Genomic DNA, 25,379 nt, shown 5'->3' on the forward strand with positions numbered 1-25,379 from the left:
CACAGATCCAATGCAAAGCTATCTGGTGCCAAACACGGGAGACAAATACCAGATGTTCTCAGCCAGCTCTAACCCTGGTTTGGCTAGACTCAGACGACAGTGTTTAATCCTTTGTTCTTGGGTGTCATGTATCTGTAACAATAACAAAGCACTATGATGACTGACTAATCCACAGCCCAGGCAGTCTCCATATGGCAGCAGAGATGGACTTTCCAATAGGTCTAGTAGGATCACGAAGGACAAGGTTTATCAAGTGCTATTGAAGGGTTACGTGACATTCAACCATATGCATCAGTCCAAAGACTTTACAAACACTTTCTGAGTACTATAATTCTCAGAATTGTTACAGCCTGAACACTAAGCAGATCTGTAAAATTTACAAGGTTGTTGTCCAAAACTTCACTGCCACTGTGACCTTCTTGGGTGTTTTATTTAAGCCTTGTAAAATTCATTCTCAGCAGCAGTTTAGGTGTTAAGAAGTCAGAAAGCTACTTCTTTCTCCTTTGCTTTGCCTAAAGTGGTCCCCAGCTGCAGCCATTTATCCTGTTATCTTGATGGCAGGTGGATAACCTTAGTGTCATTCTGGTGAACAAACAAAGTTTATTTAGATAAACTCAGAACTTTATTTGCAGTATAAACAGGGTATGATGAGAACCAACCAATCAACCCCAGCAACCCACTCGTTCTGTTTACTTAACTATTGCTTCTGAAAAACAAAAGAGGTGACTAAAATCCTGTCAGGCATTCCTTTTCCATTTGGTTTTTAAAGAACTTTCTAATTCAGGGGGCCTTTTTCATCCAATTATGAAGGCCTTCATTGTACTAGCACTCTGCTGTAGTTTTTTCTCTATCAGAGCCATTCCTCTTGCATTTGAGTTTTTGGACTGTGATGACCCTGATGTCTTTAAAGCTGTTGACGCAGCACTGAAGAAATTCAATGGAGACAGAAAAACTGGTAACCAATTTGCTCTATACAGGGTGATGGAAGCCAAGAAAACTGTAAGTAGACTTTGCAAAAAAAAAAAAAAAAAAAAGTTGGAATTGTTTATGCACTCTGAATCAGCTTATCTCCATCTCATTTGTAAGGGGGAAAGCATGATAGTGTCTTCTAAAAATGTTTTAAAAAAATCAAAGTGACTTGCACAGTAAGATACTTGTTCCCATGACAAGCAGGGATGTATAGTATGTTTTTATCAGCAGAACTCTGTGTGCTGGTGAATTGCTTACTAATGCAAGGACTAAAGAATAGAAAACTTCTATCACCAGCAGTATTTGTCTTACTATTCCACTCTGTTCTCTTTTTCTTTATTGGGAATTCTACCCCTTTTGCATCATCAGTAAGGTTTTCAGACCAATGGCAAAACCATACTTATTAAAAAATACTAATATAATCTTGACTTGGAAAGAGCTGGTGCTGAACATAAAAAAGAATCACCTGATAAAGTTTGGCAATATTCTGAATTATTTATGAATATAATTTGATTGACACCAGTCCTAAGTCAGAGATCTATCTAGAAGCTCTAGGTGGTATTTTAGTCAAATAGGGTGACAGCTAAAATTACAGAAGAAAGAAGAATGCAACATGATCCTTTGCCTGGAGTCCTTCTATATAGCCTTAATCTAACAAAAGAGTATTTACCTCAGAGAGGCATACAAAGATAGTATTACCATAATAATGGCAAGCATTATCTTACTTGAAAATAACATTAGCATTTTTTTTGACTGGATTGGATTTTCATATGTAAACCACAAGAAATCCAGTGTTAGTGAGAATATTTTGCACTCCAAAATCACAAGACACTTTTACCCAGATAGAAATTGACCTCTGAAAGGAGCCATGCATTGCTAAACACATTCAGCAAACTACCCACATCTCCTGGCATCTGCCCTCTCATGTTCCTATTTACACACTGAGGAGATTTTAGCATGTGGAGACAAAGAGTAAAATCAGAGAACCCTTTATATAATTAATATTAAGTAAATGAATAGTCGCACTGTTCTCACTGAACTGCATACATCCTTAACAACAGCCAAATGCAAATATCTCTATATCAGAGCTGTAGTACCACCTACCTTCCTTTTGCTGGTGTTCCCAAAGGAGAGATAGGAGTTTCAGAATTTTATCTTACACAATGTTCTATTTTTAAGAATACATATTTATTGCAATTATTATTAATATTTCCTTCTCTAGATATCCATCTTTCCTTTTCTTAAAAGATATGAAGTGGAAATCATTTATTACTTTGAATCATTGATCTGATTATGATGTTAAATATAAAAACAGAGAAAAGGAATCTGCAATTGAAATTTCCTCATATTTGAGATTCTTTTTCTAAAGAGTATAGATTTTACTCCTTGCTAGTCTCACAATGTTGAATGCATTAATTAAATAGCTGGTTATTACATATTCATGTACATTCATTATTGATAGGGTAATAAAACATAAAAGCTGACTAGTGAAAGACTAAACCTGCCCCAGTTAAAGGCATAGCTGTTCATAATAATAATGAAATAAACTAATAACAAATTATACAGAAACAATGTCTTTTCTCACTTTGTTTACTTACTGAGCTGATTTACTGCAGATTTAGAACACTGTAACAGAGAACAGAATTAGGCCCTTTTTAAATTTCAAATAGTATAATCTGATGTAGTTCCATAAAAGTAAATTCCTACCTGCTGAGGATTGAGTCTATTATATTTTTAGAGCCCCTTTTATCCTTTTTTTACAACCATTATATAAGGTACCTCTACACTTCTTCTGTAGCAATACACAACAGGAATTGAGAGAAGGCAGAATATAATTCTGTGTCTACATCAATGTAAATCCAGTATATGCCAACCACATCAGCTCAGCTTCATTTTTTTGGTAGCACTAAAGCAAGAATTATCATTTAATCCTCCCAGCAGAGACAGAGAACAATAACTGGCTATTTTAGAATAATCAGTGCTAAACTACAGCAGCTTCCTGTTTGTATTTGAAAAGTTACATTGGCAGAGCATTTTCAGTGGCTGTAAAAGGTTAGTAGCTTCTGACTTTATATCTTCTGTAAAGGATGAACCACAAATCTTACAGTGTTGTCAGTGTCACCTGTAGGCACAGGCCCACTACTTGGTTTATGACAAGGAGAAAATGCCCACTAGTGATTTACCAGCTTCTGAAATACTTACACTGGTTGGGCCAAACTTTGCTTAATGCTTTTTATTTAATCTTATGGGATTGCCGAGGCTGTCCTGCCCTGCAGCCCAGCCTTCAACGCCTGTAGAAAACCGCAGGCAGTGCCCAAGGCTGTCTCCAGAGCACATCCCTGCTCACCCCTTCCCGCGCAGGCGGGGCAGCTGAAGCTCCCGGTACCACCGAGCAGAGGCCGTGTGGGCACTGCCAGGCTGCCTGAGGGCTGCTGGTTCTGGGCTGCCAGGGGAGCTGCACAGGACAGTGGACAGATCTGGGATGAGGCCAAGAGTGAGAGCGAGGGAGTCAGACAGGAGCACAGTCCAAGCTGGTAATTATGCTAACTACCCAAGCAGCCACCCAAAATGGCTTTTTTGGAGTATATTTGAATGAGAGTATAAAACCACTTATTTTTGGCTCTAAACCCATTGGTACTACAAGTTAAAATGAAGGTAGTTGAGCTTATTGTATCTATTATATCAACATATTGTCATTGTAGGTAACGGCTAAGTAATATCATTAGGTAAGTTAATATTTGAACTACCAAGATCTGAGAGACCAGCAGCTAATGGGAAACCATACTATAAAATTTAAGGTAACCAAAGAACAGTATTTACTTTTTTTAAACTCTTATCTTTTCACTTGATTCATTATCATGTATATTGTTTTAATCTAGGCAGGTCCTGACCCACTGTTCTATGTGAAATACAGAATACTTGAAAGTAATTGTACCACTGAGGAAAACAAACATTGGCAACACTGTCAATACAAAGTATCTGCAGAGGCTGTAAGTATCTGTTCTCTCTACAAGTTCTCTGTGCAGAAACATCAGCATAATGACCACGATTGCAAGTGCCTGGGGAAAAATACAGTAGAAGAATTAACTTTTTTAGCTGCGTTGCTTTCGCGAGGTTATATGAGTACACTACAGAAATGTTCACAACCCCAAAGTTAACCATTACCATCCTGAATATATGCAGAAAGGAACACTTCAGAGCTTCAATATGAAGGTTCACAGTAAACCCAACATAAAATTTGTGAGAGTGTAAGGACTGCCAAACTTGCTATTAATTATGTATAATGGAAACTTGCACAACCAAATACTGACTTGGAAGCCACCACAGAAGGAATTTTGGCAGAGGGGTTTCAGCAGTGCCAAGCATGTCTGGCTCATGCTATCAGAGAGTACCCAGGGGAGGTACAGCAGGGGCACGCACTGCAGGGCACTGCACATCCCCAGGGGATGGTGCTGCTCTTTCACACAGTGCACAGGAAGGGATGATGGTGACATTATAATTTGAATCTATGTGAAATGTCATGGTCATTGCTGTGTATCTTGTATTAGCAAAGAGGAAAATGGATAAATACATAGTTTATACAGTCTTTATTCATGGGCAGGTACTCATTTCCATTATTCTGACTGTGAAATCTTTAGTTAATCAATACACATCATACAAGTACAAAGTAAGCATTCAAGTTATCTGCTCAGTTTGTCCCCTACTTTCCTCACCATCAACAAAACTGATCCCTTTTCAGCAACAAAACAGCAAGTTAGACATTACTACAAATATACTCATGAACCTCTTCCCAAAATCAGTCTGCAACTGTCAGCTGTGTTCAATAGCTAAAGCACTGTATTTTTCTTTAGCAAGTTTCAGACAATTGTTTCCATATGTTTTTGCAGAAAACAGGAGAATGTACAGCTCGAGTTCATATGAATGATGCTGATAAAACAACTAATGTTTCACAAGAATGCAAAATTTTCTCAGGTATGTGACTATTTGAGACAGTACTCAACAAATACATTGACAAATAAGAATGGAATAAATATAATACTGAGACTTTCAGGTAATTTGAAGGGTAGAAGCTCCTTATCATTCTAATCAAACATTTATAAATAACTTTTTATGAGCAACTATATATTAAAGGTAAAATTTCACTTCATTGTTATACACATATAGACTAAGTCAGTGAAACACAGGCAGCTTCTGTCCAGGGTAATAAAAACAAGCACATGTGTGTGTAGGCACTAGAATTATGCCAAATTAAAATTTAGTATGCTCAAGACCAAAAGCATACCAATAACTTAAGAGACTAGATACAACTTGTCACAATTGAACTTTCTGTCCTTACTTATTTAAGTATAAAATTGTCCCAGGAATTATTAGAAAAAACTTTGTATGACATAATTGCATCCTTATTTTCTCCAATCTAAAAATGACTGAATTATTTCTGCTAAAGTTTACCAAAACAAACATTTACCCCAAACAAGAAAAGAAGAAAAAAATTCATTTACAAAATAAAAATCTGGCAGTGATGTTATTATGTAAGAGACTGACCTTTTAGACCTTAATAATATTTCACCTATAATACATCCATATATGACTATTACATTCACATAAGAATTTCCTTTATTAAAAAGTGATCACATGGTTTTAAAGCTTTCGAACTGACATCTCTATGCCTGGTGTTCTGAAAGACATACCCAAGCTCACTTTAATATATCCATCTAACTATTAACTACAGAAATATTCACCCAAATTTCTGAGATGTTCGGCAGCTGGTATTTGTTTTTGTTCCTAGTTATCTTGTTGGAAGTTGAAATGGTTTTACCTACAGCCAGGGTTCTTCTAGGAACTGCAGTACACAAACCCCATGCTCTGCACTGAACAAATGTTGCATTCATAGGGCAATGGTGACACCTAGTTGCCAGCAAAAGTTGTGTGAATACCACAGAAAAACTCATGGAAAATTTGCATTTGAATCTTTGCTTAGAAAGCAAAAAAACCCCATACATAAATTGAATGAATCAGGTATTCAGCCTAAGGAACTCATCTCTTCTTGCTAAGTTACAGCAACTCTGAAAAAAGAATACACATTTGTTCATCATACTCCTTATGAAAGTGCTGAGACCACAGCTGGTCTAGGAGTGGGTGTGCTGCTGGTTCATTATCTCCTTTGTGATTACTTACTGAAAATGTGGTCACAATTTTCTGTAAGGTATCTATTTGTCATTGCTTATCAAAACAAGACATACTAGAAATAGGAAGGGCCAGACTTTGGTCACACCTGACAGGTGAGGGATTTCCCCACCGTATTTGTACCACACTATTCAGCCTCTTTGGTGGAACAGTTTGATCTATGTGACCCTGGACTGGCTTCCTGGCTGGTACAAACTGGCATACCTCCATTTAAGCCAGTTTATGCCAGCTGAAGATCAAGCACACAAATTTTACTTCAATTCCACAGAGACCACATATTGTCCCACTTCCATTCTCAAGATCACTGGCTCGTGAAATTAATTTATGTACTGAACTATAAAATTAATTTATGAAAATCCAATCCATGATTACTAGAAAGGAAAGAGAGTTAATAGGATTAGTAGTAGGAAACAGGAGTTTGAGCATCCCTGTCAAGCTTGTCTATCCACAGCCAATCCAGCTGGTTAAGCCTGAAGGTAGCACCAAGTGGTAACTGGCAGGAACAATGACTGGCAGGGACAACATAGTCCAACTCCAGTCCCTGGGGCACTCAGAGTCACATCATCTCACATGGGTGAGCCCAAACACTTCTGCTGAAGTCCCCATCCTGAAATATGGTGAGGACAGCAAGCAGCTGCACACTGTGGGTAAGCTTTGAAAAATCTGACAACCATCCCCCCACTTAACTGTAGCCTCCACTGGCTCTTCCCTGGCTGAATGAGTAATGTATCTTCCTTAATGGTGTCAAAACTACATGCAAGGTTTTTTGAAATTCGGTAATTGCTGGAATGGGGTTCATTGCCAAAACCATGCCTGGACCCTAAGGTGGTCCCTGCATCACAACCAGAGCATGTTCCTAACTACAAAAATGTCTTTGTAGGTCTTGAAACTGGAATATAGGGTTTGCTTACCATGCCAGTTAAAAGCAGGAAAGGTTCTTGCTCACTCCTAGATAGGAAAAATGAAAACATAAGGCTGTTTTCCATGAAGCCCCATGTTTTTTGGTTTTTTTCTTTTCCAGATGTGTCAAAGATAAGACTTAGTGAGGCTCCATGTCTTGGATGCTCTCACCGTATATCAAGTGACAGTCCAGAAGTGTCAGAAATTCTGAAAAAAGCCATTCAGAAGTTTAACAAGCACAGTGGTGAATTTGCTCTTTTCAAGCTTGTGGAAATAAAAGAAGCTAAGAGACAGGTTTGAGCATGATTTTTCTCTAAATTTTACCAAAAAAAATCCAACCCAAAGCAGGTACCTTGTTTGTTTGTGTATGTTTCTGATGTTTAAGTGGCTTATATTTAATAATAAAGCATACAAATTGCATATAGAGGGTAGAGTCAATAAATAATTATCTTAATTTATAAGGAACCATTAACAGTTACCTACTGGATTTTCAGAGCTCTCAACTGATAGCATACATATTTTTTTCTTTATCTTCTAAACAGCATTTAGCACTTTTAGCAGTTTATTTGCATTCAGTGATGGCACATGCATCCTGTATCATCTCACATCCTCCTGGGTACTCCCTTTGGCCTTGCCCTGAAGCTCCAGCAGGAGCAGATCCCTCCTAGGGGCTGAACCAAAGCTCCCAGCCTGCAGATGTCTCACACATTCCCCAGCCTCTCAAACAGCAGCAGGCATCTCTGCTTTTGCAGGCAATAAGGCCCATTTGCCAGCAGCTGCTATGTGCTATAGGACAGGTAAACCCCACATAGGAAAAATGGGTAAGAGAACCCAAAAACCCAACATGTCACTTGCTGCAAGATTTCTGTTCATGGGAATATTTGCTTGGAAAGAAATTACTACTCAGGTTGTAGAAATTCTATGGCATCTGGTATTCCATGCAAGAATTCCTCCCCTGTGAAAGGCTCTCCTATGGATTAGTGTAAGATTGCTAGAAAGTAAAGTTTCTTATTTGGTTTTTAACTGGTGTACAACCTAAAAGCAAACACAGACCCTTTCCTTTGAACATGTATGTATTTACTTAGCCAAAAAGCAACTTCTGGTCTCATGTCAGTTTGACTCATGATTTAAACTAGACTGTCCTCTTTATATTTACTGATGGCAGCAATCGTCTTTGCTGAAAGACGAACTTGCACAACATTTAAGCCACATGACAAAATGTTGCAGATAGACTACAGTCCAGCAGCTGGAAAGAGAACCATCATGTCACCTCTGGCAAGCAGAGAAAAGCCAGAGCTCTCCACTTCAAGTGATCTGGGATAAAAAATTCTTATATTTGATTGTTTTTCCTTTTTAATCCAGTGTTACCTGGCCCAACACTATGATTTGGCGAGATCTCATGGGTGAGAAGAAGTAGCCACTGTTAGGAAAATGTAACATCTTCCTGGAGAGAAAATTTTAAAAGGGTTATGAACCTGGAAAAAACAGTGTGTGTGGGAAGGTAAAGGCCAGGATAGACATAACTATGTAGATGATAAATGCAGAACACTCAACAAAAAATGATGCCAGCAGTATAAAGTTACATTATTCAGATACTGTTTTACTGTGTCCCATGCTCAGGAATGCAGGACTTGCCAGGCTGTGTTACTGTAGTCATCTATCTAGACCAATTTCCTGTCACAGGGAGTAATAAGTAACAGATCTTAGGAGGAAAGCACAAGAAACCAAGCAGTGTGAGGCTGCAGGCTTGCCAGAAGTGGACACCAAATACAGAGTTCACTTCTAACAAAAGCTGGACTTAGTTTACATTTTGTACTGTAAGACAAAATTTTTTTTTGCTGTCCATGAACACTCTTATGGCTTAATGAGTGCAAAGTGATTTGACAGATAGAAGGCACTAGGATCAGTAGTTTTGTTTTCTTTGCTAATCTCATTCAATAGTTTAAAGTTTGCATTTTTTTACATAATGTATAACTTAAATATCTATTCCAGGTGTTAAATGGATGGGAGTATAAAATTAACTATGAAATTGAGGAGACTAATTGCTCCAAAGGCCAATTTCAAGATTTAACTCCAGAATGCAGAACCACTTCTAGAGGTGTAAGTAATCTTCAAAATCTGTTTATCAAGAAAACAAGAAACCTTGAGAAGTTTCTATCCAGATATTCAAGGAGTTATTCATGTGCCATTCAAAAAATGATAATTAAAATTAGCACAATTTCCAGCCTAAGACATATTTTCTCAGAAAAGTCAGTAGCTGAATTATTACTTAACCTTTACCACAGTGCAAATAATAGCTTCAAAAGAAATTTATTAACAAATATACATAATCCAGCTAAACAGTGCTGCAAACCCAGGTATTCCCTTGGCTTCACTGGTCTGGAAATGAGGTAGCTGCACCAAAAATAGAGGCTTCCTATCTCAACTGGCCTCCCTGAACCAGCTCACAAGGGGTCAGAACGCAAAGCAGAGGGCAGGAATGTAGAGACTATGCATCACCACTATGAGCAGTGGTGGTAAACAGGAGGTGACAGACTGGCATCTGTTTCAGCTGTTGAGGAAATGCACCATTGAGTGCTACATTCAAGAGCCTCTCCTGTTCAAAAATTACTCCTTGTACATCTCAAGAATGTTTCAGAAGTATTGATCAAAAAAGGAACAAATGACAACAGTGGTAAATAACAGAAGTGTGAGAGTCAGACTAGCTGAAGCAAATCCCTCCATTACCCATGTGTCCTTAAACCTTAAGCAAGTTACTTAACCTGCTTGAGTATGAGTTTCCCCAGCTGTCACCCGGAGGTGATGACTTCTGCCACCTCACCTGTTGCAGGAGCACTGCCTCATTCACATACTGCTTTGGTCACACAGGGCATTTGGAATTAGATTATAAGCGCTTATCCCCCAAACTTGCTACTAGGCCATTGACAGATATTATTAGAATACCATATTCCAAGAATATTTCATACCTTGGAATGGCCAAATTCCAAGGAAGTTTTCTCATATTTTTATTTAGCTCTGTACTATCAATTTTTATATGTGAGTACCAGAATTGCACCCTGTGGGTGGGAGGGAGGGAGGGAGGGAGGGAGGGAGGGAGGGAGGGAGGGAGGGAGGGAGGGAGGGAGGGAGGGAGGAAGGAAGGAAGGAAGGAAGGAAGGAAGGAAGGAAGGAAGGAAGGAAGGAAGGAAGGAAGGAAGGAAGGAAGGAAGGAAGGAAGGAAGGAAGGAAGGAAGGAAGGAAGGAAGGAAGGAAGGAAGGAAGGAAGGAAGGAAGGAAGGAAGGAAGGAAGGAAGGAAGGAAGGAAGGAAGGAAGGAAGGAAGGAAGGAAGGAAGGAAGGAAGGAAGGAAGGAAGGAAGGAAGGAAGGAAGGAAGGAAGGAAGGAAGGAAGGAAGGAAGGAAGGAAGGAAGGAAGGAAGGAAGGAAGGAAGGAAGGAAGGAAGGAAGGAAGGAAGGAAGGAAGGAAGGAAGGAAGGAAGGAAGGAAGGAAGGAAGGAAGGAAGGAAGGAAGGAAGGAAGGAAGGAAGGAAGGAAGGAAGGAAGGAAGGAAGGAAGGAAGGAAGGCATTAGGATGTGAACTTATTCATTATTTCTAAATAAGAAGAAGCTGTTCTGCATTTTTGACTCCAGCGTGTAGCTAAATGTGCGGCTGAAGCATTTCAGAATCTTCAGGCAGAGATCTTGGATGTTGCCAGCGACTGCAAACTTCCAGGTATGTCTTAGGCACTATCAGTTTTGAAAGTTCCAGTTTTCAGTGTCTTTTATTGTTATGTATTGTTACTTTTTCCTTCAGCCTTTCTGGACACAGACTCTGTTCCATGTAGTAAATGCTGCATTCTCACCCATCCAGACTAGATTTGCTTCAACACACAAATTCACTGCCAGTTACAAGCACCTCTTGTTTCACTCTTTCCATCCATGTAAGCTGCTCCCTCTCCATATTTTCTGGCTACCTACAACTGGAGCACACAATTCTTGTTTCTACGAGGAAACTGTTGTTAAGTGTCCCATGTGACAGTAGGTGCTGATGCTCTTTTAGATAGCCAAGATATGATATTGCTGATCATACAAAACTCAAAATAAATTTTGTTTTCTTTTCATAGACCCAAATATGAAGAGTTCCAGAAAGCAGGGCTTTATAACTGTTTTTCCCAGCCTTTATCAACATTGAATCTCTTGTTTCTTAGATCTGAAACTTGTTGTTCTATTTCAGTTGAAGAAACAGTAGTTCCTGAAATTTGCCCAGGTTGTCCAAGGATTATCCCAAGCGACAGTCCAGAACTGAAAGAGCTACTGAAGCTTTCTATAGACAAGTATAATTTGGAGAGCGATGATGAGTTCTACTATAACATTGCAGAAGTACTATCAGCAACAGTTCAGGTTGGGATATATCACGGAGATAAGGAACACAACATCATTATTGGCCTGAGCTGAATGTTACCTAAAGTTTGTCTTTAGATTTGAAATAATGCCTTTGTCTAAGTGTTGATACATGTGGTAACTGAAATATCCATGCAATTTTTCCTGTAAAATCTAATCCATATTCGCTTGCATTCAAAAATTATTCAAAAATTTCCCATCTCTTGAATTTTCTTGTTTTCTTAAAAAACAAATTATTTTAAAAGAATATGAAAAAGGTTGGCTCAGGGCATTTGATTTCTGTGTATCTACCCTACTTTCTACCTTCGTAATATACCTTAGACTTTTATACTTTAAAAGTTTTATTAGACAGGACTACTCCCATGATCCACCATACTAATACTCTCCATGTTATTTTTGCAGTGTCCACCCTACAGTTGTATGGTCCAAGAAATGAGGCATCTTAATTTCTCTTAGAAAACTGTTACTTTATATACTGATTGTGCTGCTAATAATACTCTAGCTAGATTAAGAAAAGGACATCTGCGTATAACTTAATAAATACAGATAAATAGAGCTTGATAAGGGACAAGGAATCAGGAGGATAATATTTGTCAGCATTTGTATAAGCCTTGTTTACTGTCCCAACACATCAAAACAGAAGTTTAGGATAGAATGGAAAATTTGACAGTAGAATAGTTCAGAAAATACTTGGTCATAACTACCCCTGAGCATGAGGTGTCACTCATGGCACTCAGGAGAAGGCACTAAAAGCACACTGGAATTTTTCCAAATAGATCATATTATCGTACTGATAATACCTATGCCTTTTTCTCCTTCAAACTTTTTTCTTCCCTCTGACTTTCCCAATCATGACTGATACTAATATGCAAAAATCTTTAAAACAGATTTCAGGGAAATAGAATGTCATATTTTGCCTGATGTCCCCAAAGGAAGATATATTATTTCAAGCTCTGTAAAAAATACTAAGAGAACTCAAAGCAGGCACATTTTTGAACCCATGCAGTTTCTCTCTTTAATGTGTTTGGCAAATACGTGCATTTTCAACTGAGCCTGTTCATCACACACTTTGTTTTACTCACATGCCACTTTTCTGACATCATATTTGGCTCCCTATAGTGCTATCACTAATGATTTCATCTGTTACTAATGAAATTACTACAGACATTCAATAATTGTGGGCCCAATATAATTCTGAACTTTTCTGTTTCCTTCAGCTTCAATGCTAGATTTTTTAAGAATAGGAACTGGAGTAAATAAGTTACTTGATTAGAAGCAGATAAGTTTACTGAAAAATATTTTAATACATATTGTTCTTCACATATGTTGGCCCAGTTGTTAGGACTTGCAGAATACAAGTAGTATAAACTTGCAGATAACAATCTTTCCTGTGCTAATTCTTGCTAATTTTTCAGATGGTTGCAGGAAAAAAATATCAAATAAACTTTAATGTCGGGAAGACAAACTGCTCTAAGAGTGAATTTGAAAAACTTAATGAAGACTGTGTAGCCTTATTTGACAGTGTAAGTAATGATAATCTTGATAATGTAAGTAATGATAAATTATAATGTTTCTAATGGACAAATTAATTTGCATCAGAAACTGTAAATGCTCAAGTAAAATCACATCCTGGGTTCTGTTACCTCTCTCAGTAAACTTTTGTTCCAAGAAGAAGGGCAGCTTACACTGTTTGTAACTCAAGCTAAGAAACCCTGAAACTTAAACTGCAGCTGCAGGATCAGTGCTCACTGTAAAACCAAAGGAACTTTCTTTTGATAATAATCACTCAAAGAAAGGAGAGGAGAAGGCTGCTGCCAAATGAAATAGCTGCAATACTCCTGACTTTGTGGACTTGCAGCTAAGGAAAACATGAGACTGGATTGTTACTTGTGTGCAAAGGAATGACATTTCTGGAGTGCATGCCATGCTGTTGATAGTGGGAAAATGTGTTCTGGACACTGGAAAGGAATGCAGATAGGAGCAGAAACCATTGGCAAGGGAGTTGTCTGGGGAAAGGGCTTTTATCTCCCATCTCTTTTCCCACCATATGAACAGTGCTTAACTGTGAGATTTTAAAATTCGTTAGTGCAGCAGGCACAAAAAGAAAAAATAAGGCTTTATTTCAACTTCCCAATTTTTAGTAGGAGAAACACCATAAACAAAAAATATTTCTTAGAAATATCATGAAGATTATGCAGTTAGTGCTCCAAAAGTGATGGAGATGAAAAATCCAATTTTCAAGATCCAATCTGAAATTTAAAGTTGAATTAAAGTGTTCACACAGGCACACTATAACCTTGAAAAGCTAAGCTGTGATGTGTCCCAATATAGAAGCATTCATCACTAAGATAGATTTCATAAATATTTGATTAAAGTTCCCAGGATTTTTAAGTATTATTTTAAAAAAGAAGTTTCTTTTTCAGGCCCCAAGTCTCTTCCTTTGTGTCTGAAGTTTTGTTGCCTTAACATGTTGGTTTTTGTTTTGTTATCAGGAACCACTGTCATGCAATGCAGAAATTCATGTGATCCCATGGCAGAATAAAATCTTTCCCCAGGTGAACTGCTCTGAATATTATGGAGTGGTAAGATTCTTTTTCATTACCCATCCTGTTAAGCAGAGTGTAGGACAAATGCAATCAATAAATTATTTATACATTCCAAATTATCCCAAATTTTATAACAAAAATAAAGGAACAAGATTCTTTTAACCATGTTCTTTCATAATTGTCACGCTCTTCCCTCATCCTCTAACCTCAACAACCTGTTACATCAAAGCAGTTTCACCACAAGGTGAGACAATGGCCAACAAGGTGATTACTCAAAGACACTGGAACAGGGAGAAGTTTTGCCTGTTGGCTGCTCCTCTGCATTGTCAGTTAAGCTCTGGAGTATCAAGCCCCATCAAATCCCTCAAATTGCTACTCATACTAGGTTTGAAAGTTGAAATAAAAATGTATTTGGTGACACAATAACTATACCCCACAGATTTCCAAAGCATCTGTGAACCTTTCCATATTAGTTGAGTGGCACCTTACACAGCTATCAGTCTCTGCACAAGGATCTTCCAATTTCTGCCTACACGGCTCCATGATGAGCTAGTCCTGAGTGTGAGCCACTTTGAAAATCTCACAATGGAATACAAATATTTTTTATTATAAGGTATTTCTGAGGATTGCAGAGACTCCAGTGTGACACTGAATAAACAGATTACCCTGCCCTTGTAACAAATAACTTCGCTGTGCTCAGCACCTTCATAGCTAAATATTCATTTGTATTGTATTAAATAATGTCTCTCTATTTTCACTACAATATTTTATCCATATCAACTTTCAAATTTAGTGTCAACACAAATAACTCTGATCTGCACCTAGAAAATAATCAGAGACTTTGGTGGAGAGAAATGAAACTTGTGTTGAACAGTGACTGTATACCATGTGTTCAGCCTTTGTTTTCCAGTTGAACACTGATGAGGGAGTAGAGATGACTCAATAACAAGAGAATATTTGATATTATCAGCTTTATCTCTGTGTTATTTCCAGGCAGTACTCTGAATTGTCAAATCTAGAAGTAAAAAATTGAATAGTTACATTTTGTGTAACAAAATTACACAGATCTTCTGTATATTCTGCCATTGATGCTACTCAGAGATGTGCTAATCTTCAGCACAAACTGGTTCTATACATGGGAATGTAACACTCTAACGAGTGCTGGGACATTTAGTCCTAGAATCCAACTGTATTGTTCATAAATTAAAACCAGGACATGTGTTTTGCTGTCTGTAGTACAATTCTTCTCTTACACTGACAGAATTTTAGTGATACAGAAATTTTTCTTTTACACATATAGCTGCTAAAATATGGGAGGATGTTTATGTTTGTATGCTTATCACAGAAGAGAGAACTATTTTGTTTAGATTTTAGTTTAAAAATCTGCTAAATGATTCATGTACTGCAATGAGCCAGCTTCTGAATTTCCCACATCTGAAGCAATTGTTCTGTTTTATGTAACAAATGTGGCTGCTGTTTCAATGTTTTTTAGATGCTCTCAGCAAGACTGCCTCCTGGATTCGTACCTTTCCGGAGCAGTCTGCCACTAAGTGAGGAAGAAGAAGATGGAGAAAGCCAAAGCCCTAGCCCAGAAATTTGGAAAGACGATGGACAGGAACCAGAAGGCAAAGGTGAACCTGAGCATAAACACAGGCACAAACACAGGCATAAGCACAGGCATGGAGTTAAAAAGGATCGTGACAATGACAGAAGACATAGGCATGACATTGGTTGTGGGCACAGAAGTGGCCATGGGTGTGGGCATAAAAAACACAGTAAAAAGAATAAACATAAACGTCCAAACCCCAGATCTTCTGAGGAGTCACATGAAAGGGGTTTTAATCAAAATGAAACCCTCCCATCATCCAGTGCTGAAACTGCACTGCAACTAGTTAGTACAGGGGTTGCAAGGGAGGAAACCAGTAGATCTGCAGAGCCACTAATTCTTCCTGATACTTCTTTATTCAATGGGTTGCCAGGTCTCCCAGAACCTCCTCACCCCAGATGTCCTGGAAAATCATGGAAACAACTTGTGGGCTTTCTAGCCCCTCCTAGCTTTCCCAGAGAATTCAGAGATGAGGATCTCTTGCCTTCCACAGCAGAAAACATCGATCCAGCTACAGAAAACAACCAGGAAGACTTTGATCTCACAGATGCTTTAGCATAATTCAAACATTGTAGGATCCTTTTCAGAAATGTTACATAGAAAATATGAAGAATACTGCCTTTTGAAATGTATAAAACACAAAGAGGCAGAAGCTCATATTCTGTTAACTGAAATACTCAAGTAGGTCACCAACACTTCTGGGGACCTAAGACCATATGGCAATATTGTGCATTTGCATATATTTGCAAATATGTAAATCAGTGTAACTCATCTGCCTCAATTTTCTATAAGCGCAAACTGAATCACTGCATCAAATCTTACTCTATTATATTTAAAACAATGGCAGAAAGAATTTTCCAGATAACATGAATAATCTCAACCAAATGTGGGTAAAACAGAAGACAATATAGAACAAGGGAGCCTCTCTTAGATATGTGAAATAATTTTTCTGTAATTTACTAGGGTGGATCATTAAAAGAACAAAATAAAACAAAGGAACCTTTTTACCTATTCATTTCTTTAAATAAATCAATATTAAACACCAGTCTATCACAGTCTATCACTAGTGGTTGTTCTGTTGGATGAGATAGCAGGGACAACTGAGAGAATCTTAAATAAAGCAGGTTTATTATTCCCTATACATATTATGTTAACTACCTAGAGTAGCATATTGATTGACAGATTTTCATTCAGCAGAGATGCGCAAATACTACAGATCAGATGACAAAATTATGAACTCTTGAGACACCTAAAATTTGTGTGCCTTCTTCCATTATTAGGTTGTGCATAATTATGAGACTGGACTGATTTTTCTGTTCTGGGTATCTTCCAAAGATATGAAATGCATTAGATAAATGATAAAGATAATGCATTAGTTAAAAAGCACCAAATATTTACTGCAAAATAGAATATGTCTTCCCTCTGTATGAATGCGATAACTTTTTCAGATGAAAAAAACCAAAACAAAACCACACATAAATAAATAAATAAATAAATACTTTAATTCCAGATCAGTTCACCAGTTTGAAATGCTACTCCATCCTGTAATGGGTTATTGATGGGGTGAGGTCTTACAAATGGTAACACTTCACTTATTTTGTTGTAAAAGACCACATTACTTGAAACCACAGTGGAAGTGCCCTCCATCACTGCAATTCTGCTCATCCCAACTGCTAAGATTGCTATGACATCAAGATTTTGTACTCAACAGCTGGAAATGGGTCCTTTTGTGTGCTATGATTCTACAGTCATCACCTCCCTGGTGAGGAGGAACTAGACAGGAGAAGTCTACTCAGAGAACACAAAAGAGACGGGAGCAGGATCAGGAGGTCTTGGCATAACAAGCAAAGAATGATCTGCAAAGAGGAGATAGTTACCAAGAAAGGTCAGAAGACACAGAAGCAGAAAGAACAGAGGCAGAGTAGCATGATATGGTTGCGGTGAGAAGAACAAAAGAAAACAGCAAATTAGCGGCAAAAATTGAAACAGTGACTGGGATAGAAAAGTGGGTGAAGGTACAATCATAAAGGAGCTATAAAAGACAGGAACTCAAGAAGGGGAGCAAGAGCAAAAACAAAAAACAAGAGAGGGATCTCCCTGATTGTGGCAGGAGAGCCCCCAACACATCACAGAACAGAACCCATACTGCCTAAATCTAAGCATTCCCTGACAGTGTAGGCACACCTCCTGTCTTCAATGCCTGGTTCCTTTTTTCTAATTGTATTAGAAAATTCATTAGAATGTATTGAAAAAGTAATGAAATCAAAAATTAGAAACAGTGAGTATAAATTCAGCATGGTTCTGTGCATCAGATCTTTTTTTTACACAGTGTAATTGGCTGACATATAGGGATGGATGGAGACAGGCATGATATCTGTCATGACTGATGGTATCAGAACCATTATACTTCCTTTCTTCCTGAAAATAAAAATTCAGAAGTCATACAAATTTGCTGGAGCCCTATTTTAAAGAAAGGTACAATAATAATAGCCCCTGGATCCATCACTAATCAAATCCAGCCCTTTTAATAAATTCATTTCCTTGCAGCATAATATGCAAAGGCTATCTTCTTGTTTTGACAATAACTAAACTTACAAAGCTACGCAAATGAAAGCCTTGAGAGTTATCTTTGATTCTCTGTTTCTTTCCTTCTGAATATTTGATTGGTATGGTTTTGGCTGTTACTGGAAATGCTTTGTGTATACTGAATTGCTAACAGGAGTATAAGATCAAAACAGTTTTTCTTTAAATTATAGTAGACATTTAAGTAATTAATGCAAAATTACAATGAAGACAAAAAGATGCAAACATAAGAAAAAAAAAGTTTTCTTCCCATTTCCAGTCTCCCTGATTTGAATGAAAAAACAGTCACACTCTTGATATATTCTTCCCACAGAGCATACATACACAACCACAAGTAGTGAAACACAGGACTGAGTGACTGTTTACCATGTGCTATAGTGGTAATGTGAAGTTTCATTATTATTTAACACAAAGATGACAATTTCCATTTGTTTATATAATTTCTAAAAGCAATTACTTTTTAAAAAATCATTCTGGAACAAAAATCAGTGTTCCATATCTAAAAATTCTGAAACAGAACATTTAGATATGTTTAGAAAGGAACTTTTCAATTTCTCATTGACGTGTTCCCATAGAAAGTCTCAATTATTACAAAACTCTCGGATGGAAGAATCTGTGCGAAAACTCCTGACCAGGCCTGCTCCAGCTGAGCTGCTGAAGAGCTCTGCAAAACTCCCGGCTTCTCCTCCGGCCGGAATCATGCTGGAGCGCTTTATCCAGGGCCCGCAGCGCCCAACGAGCACTTTCCTCCTTGGCCAGCAGATGGCCCATTTTTTGTCACAGGTCTCATGATCGCCAAATTTTTTCAGGTTTGTCATTGCCAGGAATGGTTTAGCAGGCTTAACACTCAGCGTTTCTTCTGGGTGAGTAACACTGTAGCTAAAAACACCCCGTCTGTGCCATCTGTTTTAAATATTAAGCTCTAGCAATAGAGCTTCAACACTTACCAGTTACTTACTATAAGTAAAGTGTATAAATTACACTCTATATGTAATTTCATGAATATGAAAAACAAGGGCTACTCCTGCACCTGAAAAATTGGATTCTTACTGATACAGATAATCAGAACTAGGAGCCTGGGGTATGAAAATATGTCTGAATTAAACCTCTGTTTGCTCGTACTGCTGACATCCACAGCCACATGATGGCCATTCTGCAGCTGTCTGAATTTCATGTGCTCCCTCCCTTGTTCATTCCATCTTTGACAATGAAACAAAACATATATTTTAACTGGCCATATGAAAAATTCCTCAGCTGGATGGACTACTGGATTTTTGCCATAATTCAGACATGACCTTTTCATCACACTCAGCAGTTCCAATCATCCTCTAGCGCTATGTTCACACAGCATAAGCCATGGGAGAGAGCTGTGCAAACACTTGACATCAGAATATGTGGAGCATTAATGATGAACACTGCTATTTGATGGGATGTAAGAACCCGTTTCTTTCCTTTTTTCCTCAAGTCTCTCAGCCAGCAAGATAATTGCTCCCAATTTAAGAATAACAGCTCTGAGGATAAATGAGTCTAAGTGGCTACAGAATTAGAAATGACACTATTACATGGCCATTGTCATGTAGACAGACCTGTATCAAATCTCATGTACAAATTCCTCAAATATTCATTAAAAATAACAATGGGGGTAGCTATTTTCAATTCTGTAACTGGCTACTCACCCACAACTCCTAATTCTGCTGTGTTTACAAGACCACATTAGTGTAACGCAACTCCCACAGTTTTAATTAAGCTTTATTTGCAAGTTCATTTGGGAAAATGTAATTAATAACACAATGTTTCCACTGCATTCCAAAATAAGAGAAAGGGTGCACTAAGGAGGAAAGAGTGGAGGTTTTTCTAGTTGGGTAAGGCATCTTGCTACAATGAATACTCGGAATACTTCAGCTCCTGAAACGGTTTCAATCTGCTGCCCACTGAAAACCCCACCATAACTTTCAAAGGAGTAACTCCTACCACTACAGAGTAAAAGGGATTAGAAACCTCATAGTGATTATTTTCTCTTCTGCCATGACTACTGATAGTGCTGATCTGTGGGTTGAAGATCAGGCATTAAAATACTTTACTCAAACTGAGCCACGGAAAATCAGAATTCCTTGCAGAATCCAGTCATGCTAAAGGAGCATATTTGTTTTAAAAACACAAAGACAAAATATACGTATGAGAGGCCCTGTATGAATTTGGTGGATGTCTCTCCACTTTACACTGGATGCACTTATCACAGGATCCAACAGAGCGCTTGGCTTGAAACAAAATAAATACTATAGTTTGAGTGAAAAACAAGGGAACAAAACAAATCTGACTAAGGCAGAGAATGAACAAGGATGTATTTTTAACTAAAACTTAGATTACTATAAGAAAACTCAAACAGTTGGGCTAGACAAGAATTGAGGATTATTGATTTCAAGTTATGCTTATCAACAGAGTATCAACAGGAGCTACTGCATGTTTAAAGAAAGACTTTGACCTACATATCCAAAATACTACAGTTCAGTGCCTTGAAAAATCCACCAGACACATGTAAAGGAGCGGTGTTTTATTTCTTATTCTAACCCTTAAGCATGTCAAAAGACATTAATTTCTTGCCATTTAATCCAATAGAAAAAGAAAGAATAATGCCATAAAACATTACAAAGAACTAAATCTACTATGACTCAATTATCTTCCTTTTATGTGCCAGTTGTTCTACTAGCTGTGTACTGACTAAAAGAGTAGTAGTGCTCACAAAATTAATAAAAACAAAGGGGTACAATGGGACATAACTCACTCTCTATAAAAGAAAAAAAAAATCAGTTTCAGAACGAATCCAGAATTCAGACTGATCATTTAAGCAGTCTTGTGACTGCTAAACTAAAATATCCGGTTTGTGTGCAGAAGCCCAATTTTAAATTTTGCAGAGAAGTTTGTGCTCCCATTAACCTTAAATAGCATTATGGGTGCTCAGCATTTCAAAAATCAGGCCTTGGAGCACTCAGCCAAAGCCTATCATGTGGAAAGCTGATATTACTTGGAGTGGTTGAGATGGAAATTGAGCAGTGCAACACCTCAAAAAGGTAATTATGGGCAGCATTAGCCATCAAAGTAGCTTTTATATTTCATAGTGTTTTGGGAATTGGTGCAAGTCCTGGTATTAACCACAGCAGCACTAGTGGCTTAACAGCTTTTTTTTCCTGGCCCAAATACAGAGATTAGAGTGTTCTGGGCAATGTTTGCCATACTTCTTTTTTCTCTTGACCACTCCCACAATATAAATCAAGTGGAATAAGCAGACAAACCAAGCATAAACTACAAGATCACCTCTTTCTTCAGAATTCAGTACAAAGGTGCAGACAGATTAGTAGATTTACAAACAACTCCTCTGTCTTGTTCAACTTCATTAAGTTGCTTTTGTATCATAAGGCAACCAAGATGCCTCTGAAACTTTGACTCAAACTGATAGATCTGTACTGACAGTTTGGCATAGGAACAACAGCAATATAAAGGTTATAATGTGAGTGCACTCCACTCAAGATATTTCTGTATCAGCACTACTGTAGGTCTGCTCTTTTTCACTGTAAATACATACTAGCCACCATCAATCCATCAACTGGAAGCAATAAATATTCACACTATTTGGAAATTTATGAGAATAGCTTGTCATTTAGCAATATTGCGCTTCTGCCCACCCCTTTGCAAATGAAAAACTATTACATTGATCTTAGACTGCAACACTAACCGTCCACTAAATATTTACATAGGCAACTAAATTTTTGTTGGGATAGGATCCATCCATTTCTTGTTTAGCACTTATACTACAAAGAGGTGTTTATTACACGTTACAGTCATGCTTGAATAATCACCTCGTATCTCTGAAGAACCCAAACTGGTTTGACTCAGAAGTGCAGTGATATCTTCTGAAATGTAACACCTAATGCTCTGTGGAAATCAGTTCTAACATAGTTATTCACTCAGCAATGCACTATCAATTGTTCAGAGAAGGAGACTAAACCCCTTGCTGACACTGAACTAAATCACCATCACTTGTACTGCCAAGGGATACCTCAGTCATGGATTAAAACTTGAACTTCACCTGCAGTGGCTTAGAGGACCCCCACAAACCTTAACAGGATGCTATCAATCCCCAGTGCACTGGGGAGCAAAGTAAATCAAAAGGATGGTTGTAAAGAAAGCAGAAGAACTTTCTGTAGCTTACAAGTTTGACAAAATTAGTCTGAATCAAAAAAATTAGTCTGGCTAGTAAAAATACACTTGAACATCCAATTCCACATGACGAACTTTGGAAATGGAAACTTATGTATTCATGATTGATAGATCTCACCCAGTGCCATTCATGACTGGGAAATGTATGAGCTAAACTCTATACACTTAAAGAATAACAATTTCACATTGGGAGACAGTAATACTAAAAATAAAAATCTGAAGCCCTAACATTTACAGCCTGAATTACTCAGTCTTACTACCAGGCTGCTATAGAAAAAAATTCACTCTGACCCAAACTACAAACATACTCCAGGAGAACAGTCAAACACTATTTGGTAAATGGTGATGAAGTGCAAAACAAGGAATTATGAGAAAGGGCTGATCTATCCAAGCACATTCAATAACACAGCAAACAGATGGTTAAGCAATATCAACACAGGAGTATCAACATAGCTAAGACGGCGTTATCACTGCTTCCACAGTTTGTTTTATTCTCCTCAAGGCCCCACCATGCAAACATGGCAGGTGTGCTGGGTTTGCTGTGCAGGGCACATGGGTTCAGCTGCCTCAGAAACAACCTAATAACTGGGAGAAGGAGCAGGTGAAGAAGAGCAAAAATATGTAACGTGATAGATGTAGAAACAGCAGCCACAGCTTTTGCATGAGTGCTTTGCAGATAATTCTGCAATTATATTGAAGTCTTAAATGGAAAACCTAACCCCATTAGAGATCCTACAGAAAGCCTGTCTGATGTTGGTTCTCTAGTTAGTATGCTTGAGTATTTAATATTAATTTTTATTTATTTATTATACATTTCCACTCAAAAGACATCTACTTTGATAACAGAAGACAAAAGATCATTGATAAAAGGTTTATAACACATCAACATATCACAACAATCTTACCACAAAAAAACATAATTTCACTTGCGTTTTGAAAGGTTTCACAGCACTGCACAGATGAATGTAACAACTGAGACATTTTAATACATACAAACCGCATTCATCAGCTTAAGATTATGCTGAATTTTTTACCAACACTTTTTCTTCTCGTTTCTCTCCCTACTGAGTTCTTTCATGGCTGTCTATTCAGGGTAATAACGTTAATGCCAAAGTAGTATCAAAAAGCAGCTACCTTGAAGCAGCAGTGAGTATTTTCTAAAGGAAAAAGTCACTCTTCTCCCTCCTTTCTTTGCAGCATTTCCTGAAAGCATGGGAGTGTGCTTGCTTGCTCATCACTCCTGCTACCCTAAACAACTGAGATAGCTTTGTTCTTCTGCACCAGCAGTTCTGCTCATGAACACTGACACTGAATTTCCTTTTTTAGACAGCAAGGACACAGACTTTCTTCCTCTTCTCCCTCCCTCTGCCTCGCCTCCCCTCCCCCTCCTACAGTCTTTGCTGTGCCCTCATCTTACCTTCAACAGCACAAGAAATCCATGCTGCAGTTTTTTTCCTCGTTAGCAGCTCTATGGCAACAGCAGTTCTGAGGCAGCAGTCCTTTACAGTTCTCACTTCATTCTCCTTCCTTCTGCATAAAGATACACAGCCTGTTAGCCCAGGAAATCAGCAAAGACAATTCTGATGTGATCTAAATTTGTAAATACAATTCCACAATTATTTAAAAAAAAGAGTGTGCTCCTGGGGGTACAAAGTTGTATTCCCAGAAGAGATTAATATTAGCAATTCAAATGAATATTAAAGGAAACCAGAGAATTCCTTTTGGGTAATTAACTGTAAAATCATCTTTGTGATAACTCAGCTTTCTTGGACAGAAAGGTGAAAAAAGAGAATTCTGAGCTCAAGATATACACAGTATCACATCCAAATAAAGTCTTCTATGAATTTGTCATTGTTTGACTGAGTCTTTATTTGTCATTAGCACATAAGTTAAATCAGTGCTTTGTTTGTTAAAATCCTACTGAAATAAAAGCAATAATGGCATACAAAATCTTGCAGTCTTGTAACCCATGTAAAAGTATATATTGGAATATATTTAGAAATGGTAACACAAACCTTAGAGAAAAAAAAAGCAATGAAAGAAAAACTAACAGTAATTGGGTAGTTACTGAGTACTAAAATACTAAAGTTCAAAGTCTACTTTGAAATTAGAATTTTCCTGATTTCTTACTTTGTTACTTTTAAAATAATCAGAACAATGAGCTACAAATAAATGCTGCCTGAATATGTAGTAGTTGGGTTTTTTCTGAATATGACAGAAAAAACCCAACTACTTAAGACTCTGAAACAATTATTATCAGAAGCTCTTAAATTAAAGCACAAGATAAAAATATTTTGAATAGAGGCACATACATTCTACTGCAAAAACTGACAATAATTTACAATCTAATCACTTTTATCACATGCACAAAATAAATGAATCAATATATTCCTGCAATTCAGCATGAACTCGCATTTCTTTCTCCTGCTGTGTAAAGAACAAAGGTTTCTGGCCACTGCCAATTGCTGTGACATGATGTGTTAAAGTGCATGTCCTTGACTGCCATGAGCAACACCACAGTACTCCTGGCTAAAGTAAAGGGATCACCTGCATCTTGTCTGTGCTTGCAGTCCATGTCCACACTTGCTGGAAAATGTGGAAAACAGGGGCAGGTGTTCCTGGGCACAACCTGAGAGTATAACATTGAATTTCTTACTAATCCAGCACCTCACATGTTCATTTTTGTCTCATCCAGTGATATTCAGTTGGCATACAAAATAATATAGAATCATGTTCTGGGATGGGTTGAAGCACAAACAGCTGGGGATAAGGACTGGCCCACAGAAGCTTCCTGGCACTAAACAGAAGCTCCAAAAACCAGAGCAGTTACATTTAGCAGCTCACTTGGCACTTCAGCTTCATGGGCACACAATTCAGACTCAGCCACAAGAAGAATATGCATCTCTAACACTGTTAAAGACAAAAGCCATGGAATAGTTATATTTTTAATTAAAAAAAAAAACTCAAAAGGATTAAGAAAACAAACAAATAAGATGAT

The 25,379-nt window shown here is 37.7% G+C and overlaps 1 protein-coding gene across 1 annotated transcript; it reads left to right on the forward strand.

The window, feature by feature from the left end:
• Positions 1 to 712: 712 nt before the first annotated feature.
• On the forward strand, positions 713 to 16,643 carry KNG1 (kininogen 1). The gene is made up of 11 exons (XM_058843682.1): positions 713 to 999; positions 3,849 to 3,959; positions 4,857 to 4,941; positions 7,175 to 7,347; positions 9,046 to 9,153; positions 10,682 to 10,763; positions 11,265 to 11,431; positions 12,847 to 12,954; positions 13,924 to 14,013; positions 15,470 to 15,608; positions 15,957 to 16,643. Exons 1-11 carry the CDS (start codon positions 805 to 807, stop codon positions 16,142 to 16,144), a joined length of 1,446 nt encoding a protein of 481 aa, XP_058699665.1. The 5' UTR covers positions 713 to 804; the 3' UTR covers positions 16,145 to 16,643.
• The last annotated feature ends 8,736 nt before the right edge of the window (positions 16,644 to 25,379 follow it).

Source organism: Poecile atricapillus, chromosome 8 (assembly GCF_030490865.1).
Source record: "Poecile atricapillus isolate bPoeAtr1 chromosome 8, bPoeAtr1.hap1, whole genome shotgun sequence".
NCBI lineage: Eukaryota > Metazoa > Chordata > Aves > Passeriformes > Paridae > Poecile > Poecile atricapillus.